Source organism: Hyperolius riggenbachi, chromosome 4 (genome assembly GCF_040937935.1).
Source record: "Hyperolius riggenbachi isolate aHypRig1 chromosome 4, aHypRig1.pri, whole genome shotgun sequence".
NCBI classification, from domain to species: Eukaryota; Metazoa; Chordata; class Amphibia; order Anura; family Hyperoliidae; genus Hyperolius; species Hyperolius riggenbachi.
In genome coordinates, this window is record NC_090649.1 from 444,956,465 (window position 1) to 444,978,473 (window position 22,009).

Genomic DNA, 22,009 nt, shown 5'->3' on the forward strand with positions numbered 1-22,009 from the left:
TTTGAAACATCCGAACAACAGTTTGTGCCGTATCAGACAACAATTATGTAAAAAAAATGTATCCAACCACTATTGACCAAAATCAGGCATTTTGCCCAATCTGTCTGGCGGATCAACTCGACGAATGTCGGGCAGATATCTTGCAGTTGGCCACGTGGGCTACTGAATGCGCACAGGTCGTGCGTAGTGTCATTACCACTTGCATACATGGTATTTAAATAAGTTGTTCGTTTGCAATATTGGTGTGCGGAAAGTAAAAAAAGACAAGTCTTTGTAAAGTCAATTTTAACTATCTGGTTTCAGCGACTTTTGTTGAGCTTGTGTATGGACCTGAAGTCGTAAATTAAATAGCCTGTGATCCCAGAACTGGTATCTTTGCAAACAAATAAAACACATTAGCTTTCACGTGTCCACCCTGACAGTTTCCTGTTGCGTCATATCATGCCAGAAACTCACAGATGTTGACGTTTATATAACGGCCCCCCCACCCACCTGCTCAGACTGTCACTGGTGCCCCCATAAACCCCCCCAAGCCGGCTGAATCCAGATTTCATACACACAGGCACTAATATGAAGCACTGAACTCATAACTCGGGAGCCAAGCACGTAAGAAGGCAATTATCGGTGACAACATCAATGTGAGGAGCTCCGAGCGGCGTCTGAGATATCATACACAGGAGCTAACGGGAACACCTGATGGACATTACATCCATCTGAACCTCGGGTGTGAAGGGTTATAACTTCTGTCAGATTGTTACTTCTGTTTGTGCCCCCCAAGACCTCCCTGGCTTCCATTAGACTTCTAGGGGCCTCAGTGACAGGAAATGACAGCAGGACAAACCTGACAAAAGACGGGACTCTTCACTACTCAATAAAATAATAGTTTCTCTAGTTGTTGCCTTTGACCCCAAAGGTGAGATCTACCCAATTCCTTTTCATTACAGGAAGTGAGGGGAAATGCCAGATGGGGACACAGACATCAATAATAAAATCCAATCCCTTTTCCACACCACCAAAACTAAAGCAAATATTTCTGGCAGGAGCTGATCTTTAGGTCTTTCACTCCTGAAAGATTTTTTTTTTAAACTATCATAGAAGTTTTGAAGGGGTTTGTCTCCTGTTATAAACTTTTTCCGGCGACACACAGCTCCTCCCCCTCAGATGAGGTGTTCCAGACACTGATCAGCCTTCGCTGGAGAATCTTCCCAACATGCAAATCTCCGCTCATCAGGAAGAGGAAGCTGCGGTAATGAATGCCACCAATGAATAATATAGCAGTGGGCTCACTTACACCACTGATCGCTGGAAGACCCTGTGTGCACCTGCCGCAGCTTCCACTGCCTACTGAGATTTGCATATAAGGGTAATGCTTTACACTTCTATTGATTAGCCGCAGCTTCCTCATCCTGCTGAGCTGAGGTTTGCATATAAGGGTAATTCTCTAAACTATAAAAAATTAGCAAGTTCCATCTCTGGGGCCTCAATAATCATTCCCCAACACATTTCTTGTGCTCTGTAAATGCTTAAAGGACAACTGAAGTGAGAGGTATATGGAGGTTGACATATTTATTTCCTTTAAACAACACAGATTGCTTGGCTGTCCTGCTGATCCTCTGCCTCTAATACTTTCAGCCATAGACCCGGAACAAGCATGCAGCAGATCAGGTGTTCCTGACAGTATTGTCAGATCTGACATTATTAGCTGCATGCTTGTTTCTGGCTGGTGTTATTCAAACACTACTGCAGCCAAACAGATTAGCAGGGCTGCCAGGCAACTGGTATTGTTTAAAAGGAAATAAATATGGTAGCCTCCATATCCCTCTCACTTCAGTTGTCCTTTAAAACACACCTGAACTGAGAGGGATATGAAGGCGGACATATGCATTTCCTTTTAAACCATACAGATTGCCCGTCTGTCCTGCTGCTTGCTCCTCGGTCTCTAATACTTTTAGCCATACACACTGAACAAGCATTCAGATCAGGAGTTTCTGACTGAAATCTGACTGTATTAGTTGCACGCTTGTTTCAGGGTTGGGATTTAGACACTATTGATGACTGAAAGATCAGCAAGACTGTCGGGCAACTGGTGTTGTTTACAAGGAAATAAATATGGCAGCCTCCATATCGCTCTCACCTCAGGTGAATCCTTACTTGCTGGCCGGTCGGATAAAAATTGGTGACGGTTTGATAAAATGACACCCAAATTGGTTAAAGTTACACCCCAATTAGTGACAGTTTGGAAAGTTACAGTTAAATTAGTGACAGGTTGCTAAAAGTTACACCCAATTTAGTGACAGTTTGGTAAAGTTACACTCAGTGCATAGAAACCGCAGAAAACTGACTGCAGGGATGATAAAAATAACATTTGTATAATGAAGTCACTATTGCACAAAACAAACATGACTGAGAGGTACTCAGTGTCCTCCAGTGACATTATACTGGCAGCTGGCTGTTATAAGTCCTCTCTGTACACATGAGTGACTAGGATACACTCTGATTTGGCTAGCTAAACAATTGCTATGGGTCGGCTCAGGTGTAGAAACGCCCTGACTCCAGGCACAAACTGTACCTTGTCACAGCTATAACATCCACAGAACTCATTCAATGACTGGTACAGCAGCTATAGGAGACCTTATTACAGAACAAGAATGACCAGTCTCTTTATCCCTCAGGGTCCTTTCGTACTGTATCCATTGCATTCCGTCACAACAGACAATACCATGGCGACGCAATGCAGTGATATTCACATTGAGTGTGGTGCGACAGGACACGTGTGCGTTTACAGTGGCGACACCTACTTTCATTGTACGCCTCACTGTGTGGTCGCACTGCACCTCGAGCGCAATGGTCGCAACCTGCATAATGCGAAAGGACCCCAAATCTGTCACAGATATGCGCAGACACAATTTTCAAACGTTATAAGGCACAGACGGCAATTGTCAAAAACAATTCAAAGCATGAAATAACACAAGGGGGTATATTCAACAAGGCAGCTAAGAGAGTCTAAAGGCTTATACGCACCATGCAATTTTCCCGCCAGATCGAATGATAGTTTCGAGCATGTCCAATTTGCTTTCGATCTAAGGCATGGATCGATTTTGAGATCAGGACTGCAAAAAAAAAAAAAAAAAGACCCCTTTCTCGATTGGACATGCCAGAAATTATCGACCGATCTGTCAGGAAAAGCGCATGGTGTGTACAAGCCTTAAAATGTGGCCATTCACCATACAAACGTGATTGTACAATCCTATCCACAATAATAGCGATCAAACGATTACTCTCAACAGATTTCTGGAATAAGCTCCTTCGCTACCTGGAATGGTAAGATTGACTGTACAATATTGTAAAGTGTAGGACCAGTTCAAAGTGCGCTGAACCCACAGCAGACAAATTTCACCTTTGGTCATAGAGAAAAAAAAAATCGAGCACCGATAGGCTGCTGAGGATTACACCGCTCCCTACGTCAAAAACTGCCCACAATTCCCACAAGGCTACATTATAAAATGTTTTTACATATCATGGGGCCATGTAACTACTAAAGTGCGCCCCAGCATGTCAACTTTAAAAAATATGACATCCTATTTGCATAGATCCCCAACAAATAGCATAGATTGCAGCAGCGCCATGGTAAAGATTGGCAATAAGTGCCAGTAGAGGCCTCCCGAGCAGAAGGCACAGATTACAGACACAGTTACATGTGCGAGAACGGGAAATAACGTGAAAAAAACTCTTTGGTTGAGCAAAGGAGGATACTTGACAGCGGGTTGTCATAAAGTCACGTCAAAAATCTTCAATGAGTAACTCCATGAATCACTCAGCAAAAGACTTTGAACTTATAACTGTACTTTCCTCGCAGCAATTGGCAAGCAGAAAACCTGGTATTTCCAGAAATAATGAAGCTCTTGAAAACAAAAATAAAAAAACAAACAAAACAAAAAACACTTGTCTCTGTGTTGCAGGCACCTTGTGAGGGTAAATAGCTGTATCTGCAAAGGGCACCTTGGTTTGGGTAGATAAGTATTGGCAGAAGGCTCCTTGGTGATAGTAAATAGTATTGGCGGAAGGCTCCTCTGTGACAGTAAACAGTCATATTGGCAGAAGGCACCTTGGTGAAGGTATCGACAAAAGGCCCCAGGTGACAGTAAATTGAATTGACTGATGGCACCAGGGGAAGAGCAGCACTTTGGCAGAGTCTGTTGGGTTTCTTCTTTCAGAACATGTAAAACGAACGTCATAAAAATTCCTGAGTAATTTTTTTTCTAGCTTTGGTCGAAGTTTTAGTTATTTGGTCACCAGAAAAGGGAAGTTGGCACTCACAGCCTGGCATAATTCTGGCACAGAGCGTGGTCTCTGATGTCCCCCCAGCCTCCGTTTTTCATAGGTGGAGGGTTCCGCACATCCTGCACCCGAGAAGACACGGTGAGAGTTTTCGGGAAGAGGCGGCCGCTCAGCTCCCTCACCTTCTCCCGGAGGGCTTGTGAGGCTGCGTCGATGTCGGGGCAGGGTCCGGTGCGTGCACACATGCCTCGATCGTTCCCCTGGGCGGGGAGGTTGATGATCCGGGGGAGGCGGGTGGACAGAACTTTTAATGGGTGAGCCAAGCATGTGGCGGAGATGTACTGGAGGCTCCAGTCCCAGTTATAGTCATCATAGCTGCAGAATTCCTCCAAGCAGCCCATCAGCTGGAAATACACTGCCCTTGGCATGGCTATGGCAGAACGATGCCTAGGTGCTACAAACCCACCCTCCTCCAGCTGCTGGGGGTCCGCCGTTTGGTCGGGATCTGATGTACCACCCAGACTGAGCAAGTGGCACCCATCTTCTTTGCATTGCTTTTGCATCAGTCTTAGAACATGGAGCCAGTCTGGCAGCAGGTAGCTTCCTTCATCCAAAAACAGGACATGCCCAGTGAACCCGATCACTTCTCGCAGAGTCTGCCACGTATAATGCAGCTTCCACCACCAATGGTGTTTCTCCTGAGTGAAGGCTGCCTCACGGTAGTGCCCATGGCTGTCGGGGTATTCTGCATTGTTGCACCCTTTCAATATGGCAGATTCCTTGGGATAGTCCCTTGGGCAGTCAGCTGGGTCAGAGCCAGGAAACTCACCCGGGTAGAAGCTCAGGCTGTATGGGAAGTAGACTGGCATGACCTGGCAGAAGTCTATGTCTTGCATGGCTTTGGCAGCTTCAGGGCATGGGTTCTCCATGCTCAGCACCAGCAGTAAACGTCCTGTGGCCCCTGGTCCAGCGGTCTGCAGGGACTCCGCCAGCAGCCTCAGCCGGGAGCCGCTTCCTAGACCCCCACGCACTTGTACCACCACCACCAGCTCTGGGCGATCTGGGAAACGATCAGTGTTGAAGATGGGCTGCCGGAAGTTATTGCGGTAGGCGTGCAGCCTCATCTGCAAAGGTGAGCCGCGGGGCAGCTGGAAGCCGGAGGGGTGTTTGACCTCGATGGGCAGTGATGGCCCTGGGAAGGGCTCAGACGACCCTCCATCTCTGCTGGGGGAGGCAAGCATCAGCCAGGCGAAGCCCATTCCCAGGAGTAGGAGCAAGGTGGCGATCTTCTTCTTGTGCAACGTCAGCCGCATGGTGAGGAGGAGGCCGGGGGAGGTGGGGGGATTCCTTAATACCCTCTGCTAACACCTGACCCAACTCACTCCATGTTACCCCCTCATGTCTAGAATGCCCCTCTGACCTCCAACCTGCCCCATCTCCATACTAATTATCCCCAATTCTGACACCTTATCCCAAATGTCCCAGCTAATGCTGAATATACTAACAACTCAGGGACCCCCACCTGAGACTATTGCCCTTCTTTGACCCTAGATATCCCCCGCCTCAGGTGGCTTGCCTTCCTATCTGCTATATACCCCAGCCTAAGATTATTGTGCCTCTTGAACTCTAAATACCTCCTTTCTCACTTCACCTGAACTATCCCTCTACTATAATATATATCCCCTGAGGTTATTGCCTCTCCTGTACTCCAGCTACCCCCTGTTTCACCTGACCTACCCCTGTATTATATATCCCCCTGCCTGAGCTTACCACTCCTCCTGCACACTGTTGCTGGACCCCCGCGCCTCCCCCGTTGCCAAGCAGCCCACAGAGTCGCCCGTCTCGCGCTCCTCTCAGCAGCTCTGACTGAACTTCAGCCAGCCACGGACTCCGTGACGTCATACATTCCCCTTGCCAATGGCTGAGCGCTGACGGGGCAGACAAACAACAGAACCCGCCCACCGGGGGCGTGTCCGCTGTAGACTACGCCAATATCGAGGCGAGGCATATTCCGCCATCTTTAATGTGGGCAGATGTGCCAGTAAGCGGCGCTTGCGAAACCTCGGTGCCCGTTAAAGCACGCCCGGAGTCCTTCCGTAGATGCCCCCTTGCTATCGGCAGGAGTTGAATGTCGGAGCCGCCCGCTGGTGTAATCAGGCGCGACTAGTTCTGCCCACAGCAAAGATGGCGGGCCGGGCCTCAGCCGCCCATGTGCAGGAAGGAGACGTGTCTGTCTATCTCTGACAGCCCGGTCCGGGATAGGAGCGGAGGATGGCGAGGAAGAAGCGGGAGAAGATCAGTGTGGCCAGAGAGGTAACCCCCCCCCCCCCCACCTTCCTCTGCTCACATGACAGGAGGAATCTGGTTGGCTGGTCAGGATTTAGCCACACTTAATAGAGGTTAACGGAAAGCTGTGCTGTTGCCCGTAGCAACCCTTTTATTTCCAGGTCCCCAAAGATGAAAATCGAGCCCTGGTTGGCTAGTGTGGGTGGCATGGAGAATCCTCCCGCTATGCCTGCATTGTGGGAATGGGCATTAGAGGGTGGTCATTGGATTAATGTTGTGTGCCCATGCCCAAACGGTTGGTCATACACCCACCAATCCTATCACTTCATGGAAAGGTCAGTAGATTGGTCATACACTGGCCAGTCTGGTCACTCAATTAGCTATCAGTGGCTGGCCATACACCAACCTGTCAGTTGCTGGCCATACATCTTCCAATCCAGTTGTTCCATGAAGCGATCATTTCAGTCTAAATCTGGCCATACACCGACCAACCCGCACATTCCATGAAGCGATCAGTTCAGTCATAGGCCATACTCAACCAATTTGGTCATTCCATGGAGCGATCAGTAAGTTGCCCATACACCAACCGATCTAGTCATTCCATGAGGCTATCAGCTATATATGACCACTGTAGTCATTCCATGGAGCGATCAGTATGCTGGCCATATGTAGAGTGACCATATTTTTGTGGGTCCAACCTGGGACGGGGGGGGGGGGGGGGGGGGGCGGCGCGCGCAGCGCGCCGCGGCGAAAAGTGGGAAGGAGTGAGGAGCACGCAGCGGCGAAGACTGGGGGAGGGGCCCGAAAAAATGGGCGTGGTCATGACATTGTATGGGCGGAGCTAACGTAATGATGTAACAGCGAGGCATAAGAAAGCAGTGTTTACGCCATGATGTGGACAAACGAGACTTTGTATCATGGGTGTGCAGAAACTGTGTGATGCTAATAGTATACCGTAACCACAAAGCAGCAAACATAGCCATCTATGACCATTAAATAATAAATGCAGTAACAGTTACCCCGGACACCAGAAAATAAACGCAATAGGCAACATGTCAGTATAAAATAAATGCAATGCGGGCAAACATGTCAGTACAAAATAAACGCAATGCGGGCAACATGTTAGTACAAAATAAACGCAATGCGGGCAAACATTTCACCAGACAATAAACGCAATGCGGGCAAACATGTCAGTACAAAATAAACGCAATGCGGGCAACATGTCAGTACAAAATAAACGCACTGCGGGCAAACATTTCACCAGAAAAGAAACGCACTGCGGGCAAACATTTCACCAGAAAAGAAACGCACTGCGGCCAAACATTTCACCAGAAAAGAAACGCACTGCGGGCAAACATTTCACCAGAAAAGAAACGCACTGCGGCCAAACATTTCACCAGAAAAGAAACGCAATGCGGGCAAACATTTCACCAGAAAAGAAACGCAATGCGGGCAAACATTTCGCCAGAAAAGAAACGCACTGCGGGCAAACATTTCACCAGAAAAGAAACGCACTGCGGGCAAACATTTCACCAGAAAAGAAACGCACTGCGGCCAAACATTTCACCAGAAAAGAAACGCAATGCGGCAAACATTTCGCCAGAAAAGAAACGCACTGCGGGCAAACATTTCGCCAGAAAAGAAACGCACTGCAGGCAAACATTTCGCCAGAAAAGAAACAATGCGGGCAAACAATAACATTTCACTAGAAAAGAAACAATGCGGGCAAACATTTCACCAGAAAAGAAACAATGCGGGCAAACATTTCACCAGAAAAGAAACAATGCGGGCAAACATTTCACCGGAAAAGAAACAATGCGGGCAAACATTTCACCTGGAAAAGAAACAATGCGGGCAAACATTTCACCTGGAAAAGAAACAATGCGGGCAAACATTTCACCTGGAAAAGAAACAATGCGGGCAAACATTTCACCTGGAAAAGAAACAATGCGGGCAAACATTTCACCAGAAAAGAAAACAATGCGGGCAAACATTTCACCTGGAAAAGAAACAATGCGGGCAAACATTTCACCTGGAAAAGAAACAATGCGGGCAAACATTTCACCTGGAAAAGAAACAATGCGGGCAAACATTTCACCTGGAAAAAAAACAATGCGGGCAAACATTTCACCAGAAAAGAAACAATGCGGGCAAACATTTCACCTGGAAAAGAAAGCATTTACTCACCTGGCAGAAGTGTCCGGCCTCTGGCGCGCTGCTCCGTCCCGGGACCGTCTTGTTCCTCCTGCTCTGGTCTCCCGCGCTGACAGGGCTACGGCAAGATGGCGCCCGAAGCCCTGTACTAGTGACACAAATAGGTCTCCAGTACAGGGCTCCGGCTAGGGTTGCCACCCAGCCGGTATCTGGGCGGCCCTACCGGAAATTTCACTAAAAAGCCGGGGGCCGGAATAAAAGTTTCACCGGCACGTTATCTGCCGGAAAATTAGCCCAGGCTCCTTGCTGCTGAGCAACTTGGAGCCAGCTCTCCCTCCTCTGTTGTTGGATTGGCTGGCCAGGCACTGCCAGCCAATCACCAGTGAGGATTCTCGGGGAAGGAGGAGCCGAGCAGACAGTCTGTGTGAGCCTTCCCTGAGCAGCGTGCAATGTGTCCTGTGATGTGTGATTTGTCCTCCTGGTCGGATTGTTTGCAGTGAGCTGCTCAGCTAGTCACCGGCTCACAGTCTGTGTGGAGGGAAAGAAATGACAGAGGTACAGAGACGTGTGTCTTCAGCAGAGCCAGGCCAGCACATAATTACTGTGCTTCTGTGTGAGCTGGAATGTGTCTGCCATTATTTCTGTGTGATACGTGCAGTGCAATGAGCCAGCCCAGCCCCCCAGGCAGCAGAATCAGAACAGTCTGTGGTCACATTGGAAACATCAAGCATGCTGTCAGCCATTGGATTTGAATAAGTCCAGTGAATGATTAACCCTGATAAGCAGCAGTGATAAGAGTGGAGAGAGGTCCCCCAGTCCACTTGTCACAGCTGAAGTGCTGTGTTACAGCAAGGAAGCAGGTACCAGAGTCACAGTGACACAGCTTCACACACAGTGTGCCTCTCTCTCCCCCCCCCCCCCCTCTCTCTCCCAACCCCATCCCCCCAACCCTCCATCAGCCCATATCCTTCCTTCCAGACTCTTAAGGTGGCCATACTTCAGGCGACTTGGTGGCCAATTGACAAATCCAATTCGATTATTATAATTGAATTGAATGAAAATCTGTCCCAACAAGTGCATGCCTGACCGACAAATCGACCAATTTGGGGGCTAAAATTGGTCGTATCGATGATCGCGCAAGATGTCGGGCCGAAATTGGTTTGTCAAGTGTGCAGTGGTATGGCGGCTGATTTCAGAATGAACGACGAAACCCCCGCCGCTGCCAGCGTAATGTAGTGTGTGCATTTATACAATCCTGTAGCAACCTTCCGCGTGGTGTCCGTCCATCTCTCCGGGTTCTAACAGCTACATACACACTGGCGGTGCATAGCGTCTGACATCACACGCCATGCACTGCCAGTGTGTATGCGGCTGATAGACTCCAGAGAGATGGACAGAGGCTGCTACAGGATAGGTAATATAAATACACACACTCACACTCACATTTATACACTGGGGGAGGGGGGGGGCGCAGGGCAGACTCGGCAGCTCAGCCGATTCCCTGATGATTTCATGCGGAAATCAGACGGGAATCGGCCTGTAGTGTATGGGCAGCTACAACTAGAGAGAAAGTTATCTCTAATCACATTCGAATAGAGATACATTTGTCTGTCGAATCTGCCCATAATCTGCTGATGTATAGCTACCTTTAAGGTGCCCATTAATGATACAATTCTGCGACTGATCATTTCTGTGTTAATCAGGCAGAAACGATCAGTCATACCGATTAATGGCCCAATTCCTGCTAGCCAATTTGATGGGATTGATACGAAATATAGGTCAATTCCGGTAATCTGATCGACTTGGCTACCAGTTATTCGGTCATTAATGGGGCAGGATCGTTTGCATCCGATCGATTACCGCAGTGATTGGAAATTATCGATCGTGGAATTGTATCATTAATGAATAATAGGAAAGAAGTGCCCCTAGGGGGAACTTACCTTGGGAGGGAAAAGCCTCTGGATGTTAAAGAGACTCCCCCCCCCCCCCATCTTCAGCAGTAGAGGGGATCCAGCACTGGGACCCCCCAATATCTCCTTGTGGCTGCTTGTTGGCATGTGCACTAGTGGCTTCCTGCTCAGGTTCTGCCAGAAATAGCTGTGCCCGATTGGGTCTGACCTACTTTGCAGGCGCCTGCGCAGTAGAGCAGACCTGATCGGGCTCGGCTATTTTCGCCAGAAAGTGGAAAGCTGCTACTGCGCGCAGCGACAACGGGGGTCCCAGCATAGTATCGGGCTTACCAAGAGGATGGAGGAAGCCTCATTAGGAGTCAGAGGCTTCCCCTTCCCCAGGTAAGTACCAACCAGGGGCGATTTTTTTTCCTTAACGGTGTTCTTTAAACTATTTAGCATTAATGTTTATTTTTGTAATTTTCTGGTTTACTTTTTAAAAAAGGGCCGTAACAAATCCCTCCCACTTTTAAGCCACACCCTCCAGGCCACACCCCAAAGCCGGTATTTTCTCATTCAAAAGGTGGCAACCCTAGCTCCGGCAGCCATCTTGCCGTAGCCCTGCTCGCCTGCTGGTGTCGGAAACAGACACCGGAAGAGGAGGCTGGAGCGGGGCTGCGGGCAATGAACTGGCACGGCGTCTATAGACGCCGCTGCCAGTTCATTGAGGAGAGAGTGGCCAGAGTCCCGAGGCCGGGACGTCCCGCTGCTGAAAGCGGGACGTTTCCCGGGACCTCATTAAGCCTGGGACAGCGGACCCCGAATCCGGGATGTGTCCCGGGCAATCCGGGACGTCTGGTCACTCTAGCCATATGCCAACCAATATGGTAATTCTGTGTAGAGCAATCAGTTCAGTCATAGTATAAACAGTGGCATAGCTTAGAAGCTGTGGGCCCCGATGCAAGTTTTACATGGGGCCCCCCAAGCACTCTGTACATAACAAATGATATGGCGCGCCAAAACCTGCCAATGGCAACTACAGTGTCAGAGGTGCAATAAGGGGATGGGGAACAGTTTGTTAATGATTACCATTATTCGAAGTATCTATAGAACTGATTATTATGAGCACAGGACCAATAGAGAGCTAATGCTGAAGTTCAGGGAGGGCCCTACGGGGCCCCTCTGGCCCAAGGGCCCCGATGCGGTCGCTACCTCTGCACCCCCTATTGCTACGCAACTGAGTATAAAGTCCATCATAAAACTGAAACTAACCGGCAGTCTAAACCAACTAGCACAAATTGCCGGTAGCATTCACAGTGGTGGAAGCCAACTTCTTAGAATGTTTGCGGGTTCGGACTGGGACACCAAGGGCCCACCAAGAAAGTTTCAGCCTGCCTATCCCCCGATCACCCCAACCCCTTCATTTTGGGCTCACATACACATGTACTCTAGAAATTTTGTATGATTATGGTAGGGAATAGATTGTGAGCACTTCTGAGGACAGTCTCCAATAAGGACATGTCCACAGGGGTCGAGTCCTGCGTGGACGCGGGTGAACGGCGTCCACCCACTTTTTCTTCAGAGTGAACGCCGTTCACCCTGGCTTGTGTGGAGGGGAGCAGCGCAGAGAAGGCGAGCTATGGGGACAGTGGGGATGGGCGGACATCTCCCCCATCCCTCACCTTTGTGCTCCCCTTCCTGCCTCTACCCTCCAGCGTTGTTAAGTGTCGGGCCTGGCGGCGAAAGTGGGCGGAGACTTTCCGCCTTCTTCCAGCCGCAAGGGACGCTCCGCTCTGTGTGCGGCTAGAAGACCAGACTAGCCGCACACAGAGCGGAGCGTCCCTTGCGGCTGGAACGAGGTAAGTCTCCGCCCACTTTCGCCGCCGGGCCCGACACTTAACAACGCTGGAGGGGAGAGGCAGGAAGGGGAGCACAAAGTTGAGGGATGGGGGGGGGGGGGGGGAGATGTCCGCCCATCCCCACTGTCCCCATAGCTCGCCTTCTCTGCTCTGCTCCCTCCGGGTGGGGGCACACCTGGGTAACCTGGGCACATATATCCCTGCCTACATATACTGGGGACATATACCCCTGCCTACATATACTGGGGACATATATCCCTGCCTACATATACTGGGGACATATACCCCTGCCTACATATACTGGGGACATATACCCCTGCCTAAGTATACTGGGGACATATACCCCTGCCTACATATACTGGGGACATATACCCCTGCCTACATATACTGGGGACATATACCCCTGCCTACATATACTGGGGACATATACCCCTGCCTACATATACTGGGGACATATACCCCTGCCTACATATACTGGGGACATATACCCCTGCCTACATATACTGGGGACATATACCCCTGCCTACATATACTGGGGACATATACCCCTGCCTACATATACTGGGGACATATACCCCTGCCTACATATACTGGGGACATATACCCCTGCCTACATATACTGGGGACATATACCCCTGCCTACATATACTGGGGACATATACCCCTGCCTACATATACTGGGGACATATACCCCTGCCTACATATACTGGGGACATATACCCCTGCCTACATATACTGGGGACATATACCCCTGCCTACATATACTGGGGACATATACCCCTGCCTACATATACTGGGGACATATACACCTGCCTACATATACTGGGGACATATACACCTGCCTACATATACTGTGGACATATACACCTGCCTACATATACTGGGGACATATACCCCTGCCTACATATACTGGGGACATATACCCCTGCCTACATATACTGGGGACATATACACCTGCCTACATATACTGGGGACATATACACCTGCCTACATATACTGTGGACATATACACCTGCCTACATATACTGGGGACATATACCCCTGGCTACCTGGGCACATATACCCCTGCCTACATATACTGGGCATATATACCCCTGGTGACATATACTGGGCACATATACCCCTGCCTACATATACTGTGCATATATACGCCTGGCTACATATACTGGGCACATATACCCCTGACTACATATACTGGGGACATATCCCACTGGCTCATATACTGGGCACATATACCCCTGGCTACATATACTAGGCAACTATACCTCTGGCTACATATACTGGGGACTACTATACTCATGGCTACTTATACTGGGGACACCTATAGACCTGGCTACCTTGGGGTACCTATTTTGGGGGAACTGCTGTCAGATTATCTGCATTTTTGTGGAACCGCTGTTATGTATTTTGGGGAACAGCTGCCAAATTATGTGTATGTTAGGGGACCGGCTGCTGCCAGATTACGTGTATTTTGGGGAACTGCTGCCAGATTGTGTATGTTTGGGGGACCACTACTGCCAGATTATATGTCCTTTGGGTGTTACGTGTATTTTGGGTGATCCGCTGCCAGGTTTCGCGTATTTTGGGGAACTGCTTCCAAATTATGTGTATGTTGGTGGAACTGCTGCTGCCACATTGTCTATTTTGGGTGAACCACTTCCATATTATCTGTATTTTGGAGGAACTTCTACCAGATTATGTGTCTTTTTGGTGAAATGCTGTCAGATTACATCTATTTTTGGGGGATACACTATGGCAGAGCTCAAACTTCCTCGGCAGACCTTTTACATCACTGCTAAGGTCATGTATATTTGGCCCCACCCATGACCACGCCCACGGTGTGCTTGACCACGCCCATGTTTGGCGCTACGCGCGGCACAGGAATTTTCCGAGTGAGTCCACTCACTTCTTTTCCCAGGACTAGACCCCTGCATGTCCACATGGCACACCGTGGCAAAAACAGATGGGTGTCATCACGTACTGGAACATGGGCGTAGTCATGATGGGTCATGGGCAGTAGCTGTGTTATTCACAGAGATTAGGTCTGACCAGACACATTTTAGATAAAATGCCTCATGATAATTCATCAAGTAGTCAAATGGCAGCAGATTTCCCGACAAAATGCAATCAGATTGGCGGCAGATTTCCCAACAAAATACAATCAGATTGGCGGCAGATATCCCCACAAAATGCAATCAGATTGGCGGCAGATTTTCCAACAAAATACAATCAGATTGGCGGCAGATTTCCCAACAAAATACAATCAGATTGGCGGCAGATATCCCCACAAAATACTATCAGATTGGCGGCAGATATCCCCACAAAATGCTATCAGATTGGCGGCAGATATCCCCACAAACGCAGGTCCCCAGTTAGTGGGGGCCCCCATGCTGGAAGGAGGGCAGTGGGCACAGAGCATCAAGGAGGGGGGGAAGCCTCCCCCCCCCTCACCTAGAGCCCCCCTTCCGCGCTCCCCCCCCAATTAGGTAGGCTAGGCAGGTCTCAGTGCCCCCATGCTGGAAGGGGGGGGGGGCAGTGGGCACAGAGTGGCGTGGAGGGGGGGAAGCCTCCCCCCTCCCTCACCTAGGGCCCCCCTTTCTGCGCTCCCCCCCGTTAGGTAGGCATGTCAAAGATGCCCCCATGCTGTAAGGGGGGCAGGGCAGTGGGCACAGAGCGGCAGGGAGGGGGGGAAGCCTCCCCCCCTTCCATGCTTCCCCCTCCAAAATTGCAGCCAGCAGTGGCAGCGAACGGGAATCACTTACCGAGAGAAGAGCTCTGCGTGCCGCTGCTGGTCTGGTCTCCTGCACTGCACTGTCCAATCACGCTCTCACTGGAAGTAATGCGAGAGCGTGTTTGGACAGTGTCAGTGCAGAAGACCAGACCAGCTGCACGCTGCAAGCCGTTCCGCTGGCTGGCTGCAATTCTAGAAGGGTGGGGAGCGCGTAAGGGGGGCCCTAGGTGAGGGAGGGGGGGAGGCTCCCCCCCCCCCCTCCCCGCCACTCTGTGCCCACTTCCCCCCTTCCTGCGCTGTGCCCCCCTCCTCAGCTCTGGGGCCCACAAGAGGCGGGGCGGTCGGGGCCCACCGATGGAAAAATCGGCAGTTCGGTGGCTCAGTCCGAGCCTGCTGGGTTTCACAACTCCCCCAAGGTTAATATACTTTACATTACTGTATTAACATTTAATAGAGTTCATGGTATGTACATGAACATTTCCATTATCTGGAAACTCAGACACCCGGAAGCCTCAGCTAACCATCATGTCTGAGGAGGGCAACAGGGGCAGTACTTCTGTAATGTGCAGAGTTGCGGAAGGAACTTACAGATCCCCCAGGGCAGGTGCCGTCTTTTACACTTCTGCAGCTCCCAGCCGCGTCTCTGCATCCATATACGGGTCATGGCATGTCAAACGACCCAACATGCCGGGACCCGTACTCAGAGGACACAGGAAAGAAGCTGGGAGCTACAGGAAGTGTAGAGGACGGTGCCCGGATAATTAGTAAGCTGCTTCTGCTGCACAGGGGAGAGGTTAGTGCTATTTTCTTGCTCAAGCAACCGACAAGCACACATATCCAGCATCAGGCAGTCCTCACCTGTGCAGGATATTGGGGGTCTTGCTGTGGGGTATAGTACTGTATTAGTGAGGCCTATTTTTAATATTGAGTCCCAAGCAACCAGAAAGCACAATTATCTGGTAATAGCCCATCTCCATCGGTGCCGGATAACCGAGACTGTATTGTAGAAGAAAATTCTTCACAAACACCTTGAAAGAGAATCTGAACTGAAAATAAAAAGTCAAAATAACCATACACAGATCATACTTGCCTCCTGTGTAGTCTACTCCTCAATCTCTTTCTCCTCTCATTTGTCCACTGTGATCAATGGATTTCTCCGTCCTCCATTTTAAAAATGTCCATTACCCCATAGCAGCTTCCTGGTCAGCACACTGTTAAACTGTAACATCACCCACTTGAGCCATAGGGAAACATGGACATTACCTTGTAAAAAGTAAACAAACAAATTCACCAAACAATCATAGTATTGGAGATTCTGGAGATCAACATTGGGCCGGCAAGACAACGTCACAAGGCCAATTCTGGATCGATTTCAGCATGAAATTGATCAGGATTCGATCTGCAGTGTATGGGCAGCTGATAGATCCCTTTCTAATCAGATTTCATTAGGGAGAGATTTGTCTCTTGGTCGAATCTGCCCATCATCGCTAGATGTATGGCTACCTTCAAGTACAGTACACAGAATCATTACATCCAAAAAACATTACCACCCAGTGTGTTCAGCAGGAGAGACCTCTGGCATAGCAGGAACTGCAGACCCTCTATGGATGGGGATCGCTGTATGTTGATTGTGTGGCCTCGATTTAAGCCACTTATTTCTCTAACAGGACATCCAATTGTTTGGCGAATTCAGTTCCTGTCTATAGTCATATATTCTAGTGAGGTATAGTGGGTAGATATAAGGGCTGTTCCTGCAGTTTGTGGAGTATAACTCATGTGTTTCCCATACAAGTATAATAAATAAATGTACCATCTGAGGCACATGATTCGGCCTCCTTACCCCAGAGGGCGGAGCTAGTCACAGCTGTGATGTTTGTTCTGTGAGTAATTGTGGTTTGTCTCCACAGATTGATGGGCTGGAGGAGAGGCTAGCTTCCTGCAGGAGCAGCGTGGAGGATATAGACTACAAGCTACGCAAGCTGGAGATGACTAATGAGGGGAGGTAAGTGATTGTGAGTGAAGGGGAGGGGTAAAGTAAGTGATGGTTGGGAGTGGAGGAAGGGACGTCAGTAAATGTTGGAAGGAGGGGGGTAAGTGATGGGTGAATCGGGAGGGGAAGTAAGTGATGGTTGGGAGTGGAGGAAGGGACTTCAGTGATGGTTGGGAGGAGAGGGGGTAAGTGATGGATAAAGGGGGAGGGGCAGGTTAGTGATGTTTGGGAGTGGAAGAGGGAAGGTAAGTGATGGTTGGGATCAGAGGGGGACGGGGGAGGCAAGTGATATTTGGGAGCGGCGGTTAGAGGCGTTTGGGAGCGGAGGTGATGTTTGAGAGTGAAGGTAGGAAGGTGACTGATGGTTGGGATCGGAGGGGGGCAGGGAAGGTAAGTGAAGATTTGAAATGGAAGGAGGGATGATTGGGAGTGGTGGAGGGGAGTAAGCAATGGTTGAGAGTGAAGGTAGTGAGGTAAGTAATGGATGGGAGTAGAGGAAGGACGGTAAGTGCTGGATGGGGGGGTGGTTGTGTAAGTGATGGATGGGGGGGGGGGGGGTAATTTATGGTTGGGAACAGTGGGGAAGAAAGTGGTGGTGAGGAGGGGAGGTAAGAGATTGTTTGGAGCGGAGGGAAGGAGGTAAGTGATGTTTGGGAGCAGACGTAAGTGATGGATGGGAGTGGAGGAATGGAGGTAAGTGATAAAAGGATAGTTGGGAACAGAGGTATGGGGGGGGGGGGTGCAAATAAAGGCTGGGGGTGCAAATAAAATAAGTGGTTGGGAGTGGAGTGGAGGGGGAGGAAAGTGATAGTTGGGAGCGGAGGGCAGTGGGGAAGGTAAGTGATGGTTGGGAGCGGAGGGCGGTGGGGAGTGGGGAAGGTAAGTGATGGTTGGGAGGGGAGGAAATTGATGGTTGTTCATGCTCCATTGTAAAACTGCTTTGCTGGAGTAATAAAAACTCTGGATTCTGTTTCATCTGCAGGAAATCTTTAGAGAAAGAGAAGAATTCTCTGACCAACAAGATGTCTCATTACGGTGAGTCTGACTAAAAGGAAATTAATATGGCAGCCTCCATATCCCTCTCACTTTAGTGTGCTTTAATACAAGGAAAATAGTTTATTTATATTTTTATAGACCTTTACGGTAGGGGAAAATGTTTATAAAAGAGAGATTTTACAGATGAGGAAACTGCGGTGACTGTAGCTGCAGTTTCCCCATCTAGACTGTGGATCTGATCTGATATTCGCCTGTGTATAGACAGGCCTCTGTGTTTTCTCTGTCTAACCACTATTCTGGTAATTCACAGAGAGAGAGCTGAAGACTCTGCGCCACGAGAACCGCAAAAATATGCTGGTGTCTGTTGCCATTTTCCTGCTCCTAGCAATGGTGTATTACTGCTGGACCATGTGATCGGGGAACACCAATCTACAGAGGACACACCTCCCCTGCATCTTCCTCCTCAAAACCTCATTACATTACTGCTGGACCATGTGACTGGGCAAGACCAATCCACAGAGGACACACCTCCCCACTATCTTCCTGCTCATCACCCTGTTATATTACTGCTGGACCATGTGATCGGGGAACACCAATCTACCTAGGACACACCACCCCTCCATCTTTCTCCTCAAAACCCCAATATATAACTGCTCGGCCATGTGATTGGGGAAAGACCAATCAACAGAGGAAACCCTCCTCATCACCACATTATATAACTGCTGGACCATGTGACTGGGCAACAACAATCCACTGAGGACACACCTCCCCGCTATCTTCCTGTTTATCACCCTATTATATTACTGCTGGACCATGTGATCGGGGAACACCAATATACAGAGGACACACCACCCCTCCATCTTCCTCCTCAAAACCCCATTATATACCTGCTCGGCCATGTGATTGGGGGAAGACCAATCCACAGAGGACACGCCTCCCCACTATCTTCCTGCTCATCACCCTGTTATATTACTGCTGGACCATGTGACTGGGCAACACTGATCCGCAGAGGACACGCCTCCCCACTATCTTCCTGCTCATCACCCTGTTATATTACTGCTGGACCATGTGACTGGGCAACACTGATCCGCAGAGGACACGCCTCCCCACTATCTTCCTGCTCATCACCCTGTTATATTACTGCTGGACCATGTGCCTGGGCAACACCATTCCACAGAGGACACACCTCCATACTTGTCACCCTGTTATACTACTGCTGGACCGATCAGGGAACACCAATCCACACAGGACACATCTCCCGCCATCTACCTTATTACCCCGTAATATTACTGCTGGACAACATTTTTTTTTCCTGGGAGATAATGTTTTATCTTCTCGTTAAAATAACTTTTGCACTCTGGCATTGAAAAGTACCAAAAAGTAGGCGAAAAAGTACTGTGAAAATTATCAATAGTATTTTCTTGCTTGCTGGTGGCCTGAGAAGCATTTTATAGATAAGGTGTGACAGTATCACCTAGGAGAAATCTTAGGAGAAAAAGTGAATTGAATAAGGGTCTAGGAGCTCTGGCAAGATCTACCATGTTCCAGCAGCACATACAGCTTAGCCATGGCCAGTGGTGACTGGTGTGCGTGGTATTTCTTCAGAGCTATCGAGAGTGAGTTCCAGGGGTAGCGGGATTAGCGTCCCATTGCGGGTCAATGGATCTGCATTCCTGTTGTGTTTTTTCACTAAAAGCCTAGTGTAACAGAAAGCGATGTCTCCTCTGCAACCATGCCTACCATAGCATAAGGTTAGGTTGCACTAACTTTCTAATGTGCTATATAAGCCAATGAGGTTCTGCCTGAGGACCAGTCGGAGATAAGAGGTCTCACGCCCACTGCTGGGGGGAGAATCAAACATACCTTTGTAAACACTACTGTGTGTGTGTGCATGGGGGGAGGGGAGGAGTCTCAGAGTGCTGAACTAGTCGGCACTCGGCCAGCTGGGTGCTTTTAGCTTTATCAATGGAGATGGTGATATCCAGTCAATACTTGACCACCAGTAACGATTTTTAGGATTTTGTTAATTTAAGGAGATATTGTAACTTTTTACTTGATAAGAATTAATTTTGTGTTGGGATTGTCTTGAAATGTACGCGAGGCGAACCTCTGGTCAAAAAATGGATACTTACCTAAGAAGAAAACCTCTGGATCCTGTAGTGCCTCCCCACGCCATCCTCCCGAGCACCGTTGCAGACCCCCTGAAAGAAATCCAACAAGAGTTTTGTTGGATTTCAGATTTGCGCCGCTCCCCTCTTCACACATGAGTGCAGCTCGGATCTTCCAGAGGGTCCCAGCGAGCAGCGATGTGGGCGAGGAGGATACGGGAAGACTCCAGAGGACTTCCAATTCTTAGGTAAGTATCTGATTTTCAAACCCAATGTTAGCCGCGGGTTCACTTTTAAAGAGAGTCTGAAGCCAATTTTTTTTACCTGCTATTTATCTTAAGCAATATGAGTAGTGCTAAAACGCTGCATTCCCGCGGCAGAACAAGGTCTTTATTACCCCCAAATCCCCAGGGCAAAAACCAGGGATCACTTCCTGGTAGAGGCAGAGCTTTGCGTTGTAGCTCTGCCTCCCCCGGGCAGCACAATCCATGACCTGGAAAGTAGTGGATTTTTGCCCCGGGGATTTGGGTGGTATACAGACCTCATTTTGCCGCAGGAATGCAGCGTTTCAGCACTGCTCATATTGCTTAAAGAGGAACTCCAGTGAAAATAATGTAATACAAAAAGTGCTTGATTTTTGCAATAATTATTTATAAATGAATTAGTCAGTGTTTGCCCATTATAACATTTTTTAAATCCCTGATTTACATTCTGACATGTATCACATGGTGACATTTTTACTGCTGGCAGGTGATGTAGCTGCTGCTTGCTTTTTTGGCAGTTGGAAACAGCTGTAAACAGCTATTTCCCACAATGCAACAAGGTTCACAGACAGAAAACTGCCAGGAGTACCACGGTCCACAGAGTTTCTTGTGGGAGGGGTTTCACCACAATATCAGTCATACAGCGCCCCCTGATGATCAGTTTGTGAAAAGGAGTAGATTTCTCATGTAAAAGGGGGTATCAGCTACTGATTGGGATGAAGTTCAATTCTCGGTCACGGTTTCTCTTTAAGATAATTAGCAGGTACAAAGAAGTATTTAATTTGGCTTCAGACTCTCTTAAAAAATATACTGTTTATCCTATTTTATATACCAATAATATTTCATATGGTTTGTAGACAAAAAAAAGTGCGTTATTTTTGAAAATATAAAATCATGTAGTTCATATTTTTAAACCAAACATAAACTGATGATTGCATATGATGTCACTTTATTTTACTGGACTTGTTTATTTAACTCCTTTGGGAGGTAAATTTGTAAAATATTTTGTCTCTCTAAATATCTTTTTTTTCTATTCTTTGATGTCTTTATGGTTCATGTTGTTGTTTTTTTTTTTTTAAATAATAAATATCACAAATGAGACTGTGACGTGTACTTAGAGTGCCACCTGCTGACCTGACTGGCAAATTGTAAGCACAAGGCAGCAGTGCAGTAAATAGACAACACACATTTATATTGTGCTTTTATCCTGGCGGATTCATAGCACTTCAAGGCTGCAGCCACTTAAAAGGGATCTGAACTCAGAACTTCCTCTCTGCTCTAAAAGATAAGTAACAGCATAATAAAGGTTAAAGAAACAGCAGACTTATTGTTAACCTCCTGTGTTTAACAATTAGCTCTCTGCCATGGCAACCAGCTGACACAGCTGAGGGATCAAATTACAACTTGTGCTTAGTCACAGATGAAGGGGAATTCTACAGGCTAAGCTCTCTAAAC

The 22,009-nt window shown here is 48.5% G+C and overlaps 2 protein-coding genes across 2 annotated transcripts; one reads left to right on the forward strand and one right to left on the reverse strand.

Annotated features, from left to right (window-relative positions):
• Positions 1-522: 522 nt before the first annotated feature.
• On the reverse strand, positions 523-6,167 carry LOC137504366 (alpha-1,6-mannosyl-glycoprotein 2-beta-N-acetylglucosaminyltransferase-like). The gene has a single exon (XM_068232691.1). The coding sequence runs from the start codon at positions 5,589-5,591 to the stop codon at positions 4,314-4,316; it is 1,278 nt and encodes a 425-aa protein (XP_068088792.1). The 5' UTR covers positions 5,592-6,167; the 3' UTR covers positions 523-4,313.
• A 156-nt stretch (positions 6,168-6,323) lies between these two features.
• Positions 6,324-20,261, forward strand: CCDC167 (coiled-coil domain containing 167). Its single transcript, XM_068279641.1, has 4 exons — positions 6,324-6,591; positions 17,105-17,199; positions 18,170-18,222; positions 18,494-20,261. The coding sequence occupies exons 1-4, from the start codon at positions 6,550-6,552 to the stop codon at positions 18,595-18,597; spliced, it is 294 nt and encodes a 97-aa protein (XP_068135742.1). The 5' UTR covers positions 6,324-6,549; the 3' UTR covers positions 18,598-20,261.
• The last annotated feature ends 1,748 nt before the right edge of the window (positions 20,262-22,009 follow it).